Source organism: Lissotriton helveticus, chromosome 3_1 (assembly GCF_964261635.1).
Source record: "Lissotriton helveticus chromosome 3_1, aLisHel1.1, whole genome shotgun sequence".
Taxonomy (NCBI): domain Eukaryota; kingdom Metazoa; phylum Chordata; class Amphibia; order Caudata; family Salamandridae; genus Lissotriton; species Lissotriton helveticus.
The window spans coordinates 1,340,970,517-1,340,983,260 of NC_136061.1; the positions used below are offsets into that span (position 1 = coordinate 1,340,970,517).

Consider the following 12,744-nt stretch of genomic DNA (forward strand, 5'->3'; position numbering starts at 1 on the left):
ACACCGGTTGTGACAATCCCAATCCTGAAAATGCGTCACTGGGGCAAAATCCCCAACTTGTACAACTAAATGTACCACACCACAACTCAGAAATCTCTGTGCCACCATAAACCTCTTGCTCAACAACACTTCATCAAGATATGAGATCCTGATATATGAGAAGATCTAGGCAACCTGTGGAACCATTTTTCATATTCATAATAGAGAAGATCCTTCCACCTGCTCTTTCAGCACACGACTGTCCCGTTATGCTTTATGACTTGCTCCATCAGTGATTTTATTTCCTACATGAACATTATCAGCAAAATGTAAAAATCAATTAAATCATAACAGAAATGTTTTTGCTATATCTTTCAGCAGTTTTACTGCTACAGACAGGTATGAAGACAAATCTATCTTTTTGATCCTCTATTGTCTCTTAAAAAACAATGAACCTTTTAACCATACAATGAGTCAAAACGAGAAGTAAATTCTACCTTGGGAGGAACGGAATATCAAATTGCTGAAGCATCGGGATCGCCTCAGATGCCTGTATATCCTCACGAGAAGTTATAAGTGTTGCTGTTGATTGCTTCCCATAAGAATTGGCAGGTGATGATGCCCCGACAGGTAAAGGAAGGGGTGGACTGTCTTCCTCCTGAATATTTTCCATCAGGTGGGTCCATTCTGGCAGTGGAGGACACCATCTTTCTGAGTCAGACCTACAAACAAGGGCAAAGGAGTGCAATATGCAATAGTTTAGCATCACTCTAAATTAGTGGTCATGGTGCACTATGTGCATACATTCAAAGCTTCATTGACAAAGATATGTTGTTGGCTCATTAATTTGTAAGCATTTCCTACCAGCTATCATAGTTCAAGCTTGTGACAAAAGCTCATAGAAAGTAACTAATCACAGCTGTGTCATGGTTCATTAAACCTTTTTCGTTTTTCTTTAATACTTAACATTTTACTCGTTCAATTCCTCCATTTTCATGATATATGAAAACATTTCAATGTGACATTGAATAAATTATTTATTTAGCTTCAACAATAAGGTCCTGATTAAGACATGGTCAGAAAATCTGATCCCTGGACAAACTATTTTGTTCAGGAGCCAGGTACAATATAGTCTGCACCCTACCAATGTTAACCAAGCACATATCGGTATCTCAAATCCCCTGCTATATACTGGAAGAATATGCAAGTAAAGTAACATAATAGGTATGTTTTTATAATTTTGAAGAGCAAAATTCAAAAGAGGTGCATTTTTAGCACAACCATTACAGTCTGAACTCTGGGGTGACAGTGTTTAACAGGTACAATAATACAACCCACTCCGTGGCACTCTTAATCAGGGCCTTAGTGTATAGATCTGTTATTTTCAATTGTGTTTATTTATAAATCTTCAGATTTAAACTCTGTTGATAATTCAAGACACACCAGCCTTCATTACAAGTGGGCCTCATGGAGGTGAGGTATTTACCACACCCAGTAAATACCATTGCCCAGACTAAGAAATTTACTGAGCGATGTAAATATTTCCTATTCGAAGTTATCACTTGGAACAGACTTTTTTCCCCCCATTACAAAATAATTAAGTTCCTCTGCTAAGGAATGATCGAATGCAAGTCCAATTTAGTACCAGATCACCCGCGCAGCTGTAAATATCAGCAGATGGTAAACACAAATCCCCCTGTACAATTGGCTTAACAGCCTACCTCTATACATAACAAGTGAGGCCAGAGGCTCCTGTTTTTATCACCATGGCAAAGGCGGTAATGATCCATATCACAATAATTATAAAGAAAAATTTCCCTCAGACCTTTTGCCACCTGCATTGTGCAGAAAGGAGATCCCTCCTGACTAGCACACTGCTGATAGCTTGTCTCTTGAAACTAATTGTGCACATTTGCTTCCTGGGTACTTACGCAGTCTCCAGTTTATCACTGTATTTGTCGTCCTTTTGGTATAAGATCGGCTCATTGGCAGGAGGTGGCTGTGGGAGATTCTCTGTCCAGTTTGGTAAAGGAGTTTTAAATGTCTTCCTCAATGACTTTTGTTCGGCAATTTTAGCAACTAAAGAAAAGAAATTTTAAAAAATGATTTTCCTAATAAAAGCATGTCTCTGTAAATTGTTGACAGTTTGGGAGAAACTGTAATCCCAACATCCACTTGACAAATTAGCTATTTTACACATTGGGGACGAGGGTGCAGCACAGACCACTGACACCATGGTTGTGTGAAAAAAGGCCGCTTTATTGAAACATGTGCACATTACAACATAACCTGGGCCTTTTGCCTTACAAAACTATAACTTTACTATACATCTTCCATCACCTATGAGAAGCTACCTCCACCCCTAAAATAACCAACCCCCATAACAACTTCAAACCTCAATAACATACTTGCTTCAGAGCTGATCACGTGTAAGTGGGACCTCTACAATCCCTTCCCTTTTCTTACCTCAACTACTCTTTGAACCTTCTTCAACTTCCTACCTAACCTTGAACTTCCTATGCCGTCCAGGCATGAAATTCCTACCCGTTCCCCTTCAGGCTGAACTGCCTCTGACAAACAATAAACTTCTGTAAATCATGGCAACTTCTCATACAGCAATTAATACTCCTGAATCAAGCAACAACCTAAAACATAGCTTCCCCTGTACCAACAAAACAAATCAGGAAAGAGAAATTGAAAACCCCAAAGAAATAACCCCCGCTCCCCCACAAAGGCTTAGATTAGGAATGGGAGGGAGAGGACAAAAAGCTCCTGCCTCTGAACCAGTCACTGTGCTATCACAAAATGGTGGCTGGCACCTAAAATGGCATCCCCCTATATATATTGGACTTCCTATGTAGCCCACAAATAACCCAAACCCATTGTGCAGTCCTCTGGACTGCACCACTTACCCAAAAACCCCGGGACAAGACCTCTCTGTGGTCGGCTGCCCCCCAAATCTCCACTACGGAAGATGAGGCAGCACAGACGACTGACACCATGGTTGTGTGAAAAAGCCCACCTAATTGAAACAGGTGCACATTACAACAAAACCTTGGTCTTTTGCCTTACTAAACTATAACCTCACTGTATATCTTTAATCACCTATGATAAAATACCCCCACCCCTAAATTAACCCCCCTCATAACAACTACAATCCTTAATAACACATGTTTCCCTTTTACTATTTCAACTACCCCTTGAACCTCATTGAACGCTCTACCCAACCTTGAACTTCCTATGTCATCCAGGCGAGAACTTTCTACCCACTCCCCTTCAGCCTGAACTGCTGCTGAAAAACAATAAACTTCTGTAAATCATATCAACTTCAAATCAAACCACCACATAAAGACAGGGTGGGAAGGGGGGACAATCTCTTACCTCCTTCCATGCACTGCCCCCTCTAACCCTAGCCCTCACCGTAGCTTCAGGGAAATGTCTACGTTCACTCAATGCCCAATGCTTTGGCAAAAGCCAACTTCACATGGTGCAGGCCGTGCTCAATCGCCATAAATGACAGATGCACACCGTCCCCTCTGAAAATGTCAACATCCTTGTAACAGAGATCAGAATGTTCTTTTCTGTCTAGTTCTTTGTCCCTGCAGAAACCTCATATCTTATTGAATTTCTTTCTTGCCATGTCTATCACAGACGGTTTGACCACCGTGTGCCACACTCTCCTGGGAATACATTTTTGTCCACATATTGGAACAACCTGCCCTAATGCTGTGAATCTCCTTTAGATTCTCTTACCTAATATTAATAAGCGCTATGCCTTTTTGGACCACCATGTCATTTTCCACCAAATGAAGAATTAGCACATCTGGATATTTCCCGCTCACTTAATTCTTGTTCAGACACGGAATGAGTTTCCTTCACCGCATACTCTCTTTCACTACCGACTTGATAGAGTATAATTTTTTGCGAAACCTAAATTCATGCCCTAGCTTGCTGCGCCATCCACTTCATAAAGGAGTGGACCACAATCCATATTTTCATTCCTCCCACCTGGGGACCAGGAACAGAACCTGAAAAAGAAGCATAACTGGCCACAGCTTAAAAGCTGTAACGGGCTTGCCATCATCGCGTCTAAACATCCTCCCCCTAATGTCCACCCCAGCCGCAAAGCCTTCGCCCAGCGGACTGGACAAATTTCCGTCGATGAGTAATACTTCAAGAGCACAGCTTTCCCTTCTCCCCTTTGGTTGGTCTTGGACTTGTACAATCAAACATGTATCCCATTATCCCTGAAAAACACATCCTCCCAGAGCAAACCTCTACTACCCCTATCCCCTAGTAGCTCCAGTACTCAAAAAGCCCCAAAGATCATCCAGGTCATGATGGGCAAAAACAGCTCGGCCTCCCTATACCCCAAGCACATCGCCGTAAGTGACTGAATAATTTTAGCCAATATCTCCAAAGTCAGGGGTTGATGTAACCTACCCCCAGGCCCGATTCTCTCGCCCATCCTTCGGAAATTCCCTTTCCCAGTTCTCCCACTGTGGGGGCATCGCCCCATAACAGCTTGCACAGGAAGGCAACAACCCACAATTTCCCTGAAATGGCCACCCTCAACTGACCTTTCTCTCTGAGGGAGAGTATTTTTTAAAAAATATATCTTTATTGACATTTTGATATAGTTTCATCAGTGCCGGCTCCTCCATAGGGAGCGTGGGGGCGTTGCCCCACTGCTTTCTCGCAGTGCGAGAAGCAGAAACATAAAATGGTAAAACTACCATTTTATGTTTCTTCTTCTCACACTGCAAGGAAGCAGAAGTGCCTGGTTGTGGGCGGGTGGGTGGGAGGTCGTGCTTGAGGGTGGAGGGGAGTGGCTTGCCCACTGTTGTGGGCCCGGACTGCTTTGGTCGGCCCTGGGGCAGACCAAAGAAGTCATGCGCACGCTCCTTTTTCTCTATGTAGGCTGCATGCAGCCTACATAGAGAAAAGGGCCTCCGATTAGGTGCCGGGCTGGGGCGCTGTGCGCCTGCACCGCATCAATCACAACGCTGCCATTGCAGCATTGTGATTGGCAGAGGAGAGGGAGGCTGGCTGTGGATGGCTTTCCTGAGGAGAGCCAAGAGCAGCAGGAAAATGCAGGACTGCAGGAGGCTAACCAGCAATGAAAGGAAGGCGGCGCAGTGAGTTTTATTTCTTTTAATTATTGTCCCACTTCCACCCTGGGACAGGAGCAGACTGCCTGTAACCTGCAGTGCAGATACTCTATGTCACTATGTAACGTTCGCTCACAGCGGGCATCACATAGGTACACTACATAGGTGACTATAGCACACAGAAGGCACTGTCTCTTTCTAACACAGTAGAGCATGGCAGGCATACAACCTGTAAGCCACGCAGTGGTAGAGTATCTATAGAAATACGCAGTATGCATCACAGAAGTCAAATATTAAAGTATACACACACGGGAGGTGACTAACTTTCTTACAGGCAATGTGTGGAACATGTATACAGAAGAAAACAAGATTCCCTTGACCCAACAATCAAGAAATAGTTTGAATACAGTGGTTACCAATACACTAAAATATTGAATACTACATTCTATATGTTACAATAGCACTTTATTGTTAAAAATGTTTTGTACAAATTTCATTGTATACAATATAAAAACCGCCTAAGGCTGCTCAATTACAACAAAATAAAACAAATCGTTACTTGATCCATTAAAAACATATAATTCAAATGAAAAGTGACTACTAACACATAGCAATTATGACCAGCATAATCGAGACAGACACAGATGTAAGATACAATACTTGTCAAATACAAATGTACATCAAATCAGATTCAAAGACACTATGGCTAATACAATGATTCAATCCATATTTAACACGTTTCTGTCTGTCCTTTAGATTGTACTCTCAACAGCGTCGATGCGTTTCGATGGCTTCCAGCTTATCACACCATCTTTGTCAAGACACAACATTTTTCTGTCTCTGTATAATTTCAATTGCTTTGTTACTTTCCTCCCTAAGTAAAAAAGATATATATATAAAATCAATAAACAAATTCATACATGTTGAATTTATCAGAACAGTTCATTACCCTCTCCTGTGCCCTAATTTCTTAGCATTATATGTACATATATCAATGAGTATTCTAAAGACATGATTTCCTTTTGACAGAGATGTTAAGTAACCCCTTCTATTGCCTTGGGTTTTCACCACCCCCCTGCATTAGTTATTCAAAAGAGATAATCCTCATGTGATGGTTATATTTCGCCTGCATTCTGGTTGGTTAAGTCAAAAACGAAAGGTAAAGTTTGCTATTGAATACCTTGTTTTTCGGGATTCATATATTCCTCCTTCAATCATTCATGACATTTCTTAGGCGTCTCATTCGTTTTACTCGTTTTTAATTTCTAAGTGATATGTCGCTTCTTCTAATGCAAAAAACAAGAGCACATAGAGCAAACCCTTTGTTAAACTCTATTACTACACTTGTTCATAAGTAGCCAAGTGACCACTAACGAGTCTTAGTTATCACTGTTAATGAGTTGTGCCCTTTAGATCCCAATTTATTTGTCTCACCTTGTTTTTAAATTATTCCAAGGTGTTCCATAGGCATTGTTCATTATTCATGGAAATAAAATCTGTCTCTCTGCCTACGTCGCACACGTGTATAATTCGTGGATTCTGCGCTTTGCAACTCTAGGAGAGATATGTAATATCCTAGCAATAAGTATTACATCCACCCACTACTAGCCATTTTGCTTACATGACTTCCTATTTCTAACTTTGGCTGACGTACGCTCGTATTCCACGTGTTTCATTTTGGTGGATTCCGAGTATTGTAGCTGCACGGCTGTTTGACCTTGGGTTTTAAATCTCTCTTCTGGGTCATGCAGCTTCAAAGGAAACCACAGAAAGAAAGATATCAAAGGGCTGCTCCAGATTCGACTATTATGGGTTTCTAACTCATAGGTACCCCCCGCGCTAAATGTCGGCAGCCGCCTTAACTTAAGAATGACAGTATCGTCTCAAACGTCCGAGTGACAGGTATTGAAAAAATCCGCAAACACTCGAATATTTGTCTTGTTTTTAACTTACGTGAAACGTTTACTGATTGGTTCCCATTTTCACACAGTCCCCGCCTCTCTATTCTAAGTTTGTTTATCCGATCTCATAATATCGTTATTCCTATTGGCTAATGCTCTCACATGATCTTTGCCTTGTTGCTCTGATCTAAATACTTTCTTATGATAGGTTTATGGAGTCACGTGGAGTTGCATCGTAAGTTCCAATCCAACTTTATTGTTCCCGTTCCCATGGTGACACTGTTCACTGTGCAATAATAACTATGTGCAAAATCTGTCTTCAGTTGCCCTTATATATTGCACTTCAATCCCACTTTTTACGCACCACGCGATAGAAGTGCTAGTATGCATTAACCTTTAAATTTATATCTTAAGTATTCTCTCCTTGTTATTTTCAGATTTCTCTAAAGGTGTAATGGACTACATTAAACTCTGTCCCTACTTAACATCAAGTATAGTGACTGCATCTAGGAAAAACCCTAGTACGAAAAAACCTATTGTCGCTCCCTACTTCCTTGTGTAAGGAGTCCTACCATGCGGACCATGGTGATTCCGGTAGGGTGTCCGATCCTATGTCACATACCCACTATTCCTCTTGACTTTAGCTTCCTCTATTTTAATTGGCGAACTCATTAGCAATGATTCACAACTACTTCACAAAACCTGGGCACAAACACCATTGTATCAGTAAACTTTACAGTATATCAGGCTCGGCCCTTCTAGTATTGCATGATATATTTGACTATTTTCTTCTCATTTTTTCTAATGTGTAGTGGACCTCTTTTCCTTAAGAGGGTTATTTATTGATTCATTATTACCCCTTCCGTCTACGTCTGTATAATTCTGACCCAGTCATCCCTGGAATTGAGACCTTCCTCCACTGTGTTCAGATAGCACATGAACCATTGTTCCCTATCAACATGGATAAATTAAAAACGTTTGGATTCTCTGAAGATCAGTTCAACAGACTAATAAACCAGAATCCACATAGTGGGAATTCAAAAAGGCTTAATAATACAAGCCACAAACAACTAGTGAAGATTTTAAATTTCAAAAAGAAACAAATAGGGACAGAACTACACGCCGAATTTTTAATAGACTATTTAAAGGTTGGCGTGATCCCAATGGGTTTGCGAGTAAGAAACTAACCTGGGCTATTTGTAGAAAATCCTAAATTTATCGAAACATGGACGCATATAGCCAACCGGTGCAGCCGTGATTGGCTGATTCTCATTATAGAGACAACTCAGGAACTAATAGAAATAGAGAAACAAGAGACAGAGGGGCTAGAAACACAGCTCAAACAACACCCATCAGTAGAAGATGCCAAGAAAAAAATAGTTGGAGGTGGAAACAGAAAGCTACAGGGAATATTTAACAAACAAAAAAAGTAAGACATTTTAGAAGGATGTAGAAAGGTATAGTGTGGAGGGGGTCTACCCATATGTCAAAAAAGATTACTTTGAAAATAAGAGAGAACAGAGGTGGGAGAAACCTCAATTTCTGGGACTACTGTACTCCAGAGGAGGCAATAAATGGATAACCTTCTTGGAGAACTCTGGCTCCAGTAGCGATGAGCATCAGGGAGGAGCACAGGGAAACAGGGGAGGTCTGTCATTTGAGCGTGAGCCTTTTTAGGGAGATGCAAGAATCGAGGACAGCGGGGTTTCAGAGGTTACAACCGACAGGAACCCATGCGGAACCATCAACCTCAGAATGGAAGGCAGCAATACCTAGCCATGAGGAACAAAGAGTATTGGCTATGAAAGAACTCCCCATAAGAAAATGTATCCCAAAGAACACTAAATAAGGAAGAACAAGAGGTGCTACAGAGAGGGTTTATCTTTGCCCCCACAACTGAACAAAACAAGTTTGAATTAGAAAGTGATCGCAGAAACATTTTTAGAAAAATACGTTTGAATAGGTTCTTTGAAGACAGAACATATGTACCACTGCCTAATGCGTCAGGCTTTAAACCCAAGTCCACTTTTACACCTAGCTTGGCCCAAATTGATAAAAATGTAGAGATTTTTGAAAAGGTGGTAGAAATGGAAATCAAGAATATGAGAAAGACATTGCATCAGAATTGTAACAACAATTTATCAAAAGAACAGAGAAAAGCACTAATAACCCTACAGGATTGTGATCAATTAACCATATAACCGGCTGATAAAGGCGGTGGCGTGGTGATATTTGATACACCCAACTATGAAGATAAGATGAGAGAACTCCTCAATGTGAACGAACATTACCAGCGTATTAGATGCACAGAAGTAGGAAAGTTAAGGAAAGAGGTTGAAGCCCTTCTTAATGCAGGAAAAGAGGAAGGCTGGATTTACAAAAATGTATTCAACCCACCAATGAGGCAGATAGTGAACAGTATCTGTTCCACATTGGAATCATTAGGCAGGTATGTGGATTTTTTCTTAAAACCAATAGTAAGGAGACAGAGGTCATACCTTAAGGACACTGCTCATGCAATATCGATTTTTGAAGGTCCGGGCTTCAATAGGGTGACCCAGCTATTGGTCACCCTTGATATTGAAGCCCTGTACACTAACATCCCCCAAGATAACACAATTGAGGTTATCTCTGCCATTTTGGAGGGCGAAGACCTTAACGGCGGTAATAAAGATTTTATCATGTCCTGCATTAGAATGGTTCTTAAAAACAATATATTCCTGTTTAAGGATGAACTTTACCAGCAAACTAAGGGGACCAGTTTGGGGGCCACTGGAATTAGAATTGGTATGGGGAAAGAAGGCTATAAAGTGGACCAACTCCATCATCTTTTGTGGGAGGTATATCGATGATTGCCTCCTCCTGTGGTCTGGCACCCAAGATAGCCTGAACAAATTCTGTGTCCACTTAATTGTATTGTATTGTATTGTATTGTGATTTGTAAAGCGCGATTGCTGCCCAAATGGGCGTCCAAGCGCTAGAGCATGGATAGCCGAGCTGAGGGTGGCGGAGACTGAGATTTAAGTGGGCCTGGCAAACAGAAAGGTTTTCAGTTGTTTGCGGAATGAGAGTAGGTTAGGGTTGGACCGGATTTGTAGTGGGAGTGAGTTCCACATTTTAGCGGCCTTTAAGGAAAACATCCTTCCTCCGGTCCTAGCTCTCCGTACTCTTGGGACTACAGCCAGAAAGGCCTCCGTGGACCGAAGGGGTCTATTAGGGTGGTATTGAGTGACCAGTTTGTTAATGATCGCTGGACCCGACTTCCAGAAAGCTCGGTGGGCAATACATAGTGCCTTGAAAGCCACTCTCTGTCTCACTGGGAGCCAGTGTAGGCTGCTCAGTGCGGGTTTAGCAGACTGTGTCCTTGGAATCTGTAGCAGGGCGCGGGCTGCGCAGTTCTGGACCACCTGTAGCTTTCGCATGGACGTCTCAGGGGCTCCCACATACAGGGCGTTGTTTGAATCCAGCCGGGACTGAATCAGGCCCTGAACTGCCACTTGTTTGGCTTCCATTGGGAGGAGGGGGAGGACTTTCCTTAGAGTTCTAAGTAAGCCAAAACAGATGGCGGATAGTTTTGTAGCCTGGGTGGAGAAGGAGAGGTTTTTGTCCAGCCATACTCCTAAGCTTTTTACGCTTTCTTTGGGAGTGGGAGGGGTGCCCAGACACCCAGGCCACATGGAGGGAAGTGACGTGGGTGATGCGGGACCTAAGAGCATGAGCTCGGTTTTTGGTGTGACCGGCGCCTTCCTGAGTCATTGAAACCACTAGCTGGGTATCGTCAGCATATGATACAATTTTTATACCCGAGGGTTCGACGAGCCCAGCCAGTGGTTGCATATAGACATTGAAGAGCGCAGGGCTTAGTGAAGAGCCCTGCGGTACTCCACAGTTCAGGGGTTTTCTGGCTGATATTGTGTCCCCGTCGAAGATCTGGAAGGATCTATTGTGCAAGAATGAATCAAGCCATCTTAGAGCATCGCCTCCGACACCGATGTTGCGCAGACGGTTCAGCAAGGTGGCATGGCTGACCGTGTCGAAGGCTGCGCTTAGATCAAGGAGGATCACTGCCACAACAACGATATGGATATGAAATTCACCTGTGAATCCAGCACCACCAGAGTTACCTTCCTAGATATAGAACTTTACACCAAAGACAACTGCTTGCACAGTCGCCTCTACCGCAAGAGACATCCTGCAATGCTGTACTACACGCGGAAAGTTCCCATCCACCACATCAGACAGACAACATCCCCTACGGTGTATTTATCCACGCTAGACGCAATTGCAGTGAAGAATTAGAATTCCAGAAATGCATAACGGATATGGAAAAGAGGTTTGCCAGTAGAGGGTACAAACCACACATAATACGTAGAGCATCTACAAGAATTAGCAAAATTGACAGAAGCATGACACTTAAGAAAAAAGAACCGGCTCATAACAAGACTCAGCCTGTCAAACTGATTATGGACTACAATGAAGTAAGCTACATAATGAAAAAAAGTCTCACTAAACACTGGAGTATACTTCTTGGTGACAGAGTTTTGAAAGATGTAATCGGACGCAGACCACAGATCATATATAGATGGGGCAAAAATCTGAAAAGCAGACTCAGCCCGACTGTGCCACGCACACCCAAGATTACTACATGGCTCATGCCTCACTCTACAGGCTTCTTCAAATGCGGAAGCTGTGGGGTCTGTAAATGGGCATGCCATGGAACCAAGAGTTTTCATGGCTTCAACAAAAAGAAATATGAAATCAACCACAACATCACATGTAACACAAAATATGTAACCTATGTTCTAGAATGCACCTGCAAAAGCCAATATGTAGGCAGCACCATTCGAGCTCTCAAGGAACGCATCAGTGAACACGTAAGAGCAATCCACCTACAGGATGCACGCTACCCTTTGGCTCTACATTTTGCTTCATGCCCATCAAAAGGCACGCACCAAAGATTTCAATTCTTTGGCATAGACATCACTGAGGCGAACATAAGAGGTGGCAACCGGGAACTCAGGCTCAGATGCCAAGAAGCCAGTTGGATCATGCGTCTACAATCAGTCCGCCACAGCCAGAACTCTGATCATGAGTTACAATACTTTTTAAGAACATGATGAAATTTGGACTATACATGGATAACAATGATTTTCCAGCTTCCCGCAGTCCTATGTTCTCTTTCTCGACTAACATCCACATCATAACTAGTCTGTTCTAATGTGCTCATGCCTGACGTCTCATGGGCCTATGACCTCATATCCTTATCATCGTTTCAGACACCTTGTCATAATATTGTATGAATTTTCCAAACTTTGCGAACATTTTTTGATTCTGAACATGATGCCGATTCAATTTGCTGTTATCATATGCTTCCTAGCATTTACTCTTTCTGTTGCCGCACGTACATTTTGTGTAAACTTTGTTTTTCTTATTACACACACTTAACTGAGTTCCTATTGTTGAAATTTTGTGTTCCACAATGTTGCTCTCTGCTTGTAGCTTGACTTTGTACATGATTGACAATAATAATGGAGCTTTACTAAGAGTAGTCTGATGATTTGTACAGAAGGTTATGCCTAATAATATTCTTTCTCATTATTCCATTTTAATTACTTTTTTCTCCTTTATACCTTTATAATGCTATCAGTACCCTTGATTACATTGCCATCCCCGGGTGTAACTCTTCTCTCCAGTCCATCCACACTCAGGCAGGTTAGCGGACTAGTTGCCCAGTCTCAAGCGATCTACATTTA

The 12,744-nt window shown here is 42.2% G+C and overlaps 1 protein-coding gene across 1 annotated transcript in view; it reads right to left on the bottom strand.

Annotated features, from left to right (window-relative positions):
* LOC144824966 (roundabout homolog 2-like) overlaps positions 1 to 12,744 on the bottom strand; it is a 1,188,518-nt gene that overhangs the window by 99,954 nt on the left and 1,075,820 nt on the right. Inside the window, exons 18-19 of the mRNA XM_078683904.1 lie at positions 1,911 to 2,058; positions 477 to 701 (exon numbers count right to left, since the gene is read on the bottom strand). Of these exons, the coding sequence (XP_078540030.1) occupies positions 477 to 701; positions 1,911 to 2,058 (373 nt within the window). The remainder of the gene's footprint in view (positions 1 to 476; positions 702 to 1,910; positions 2,059 to 12,744) is intronic.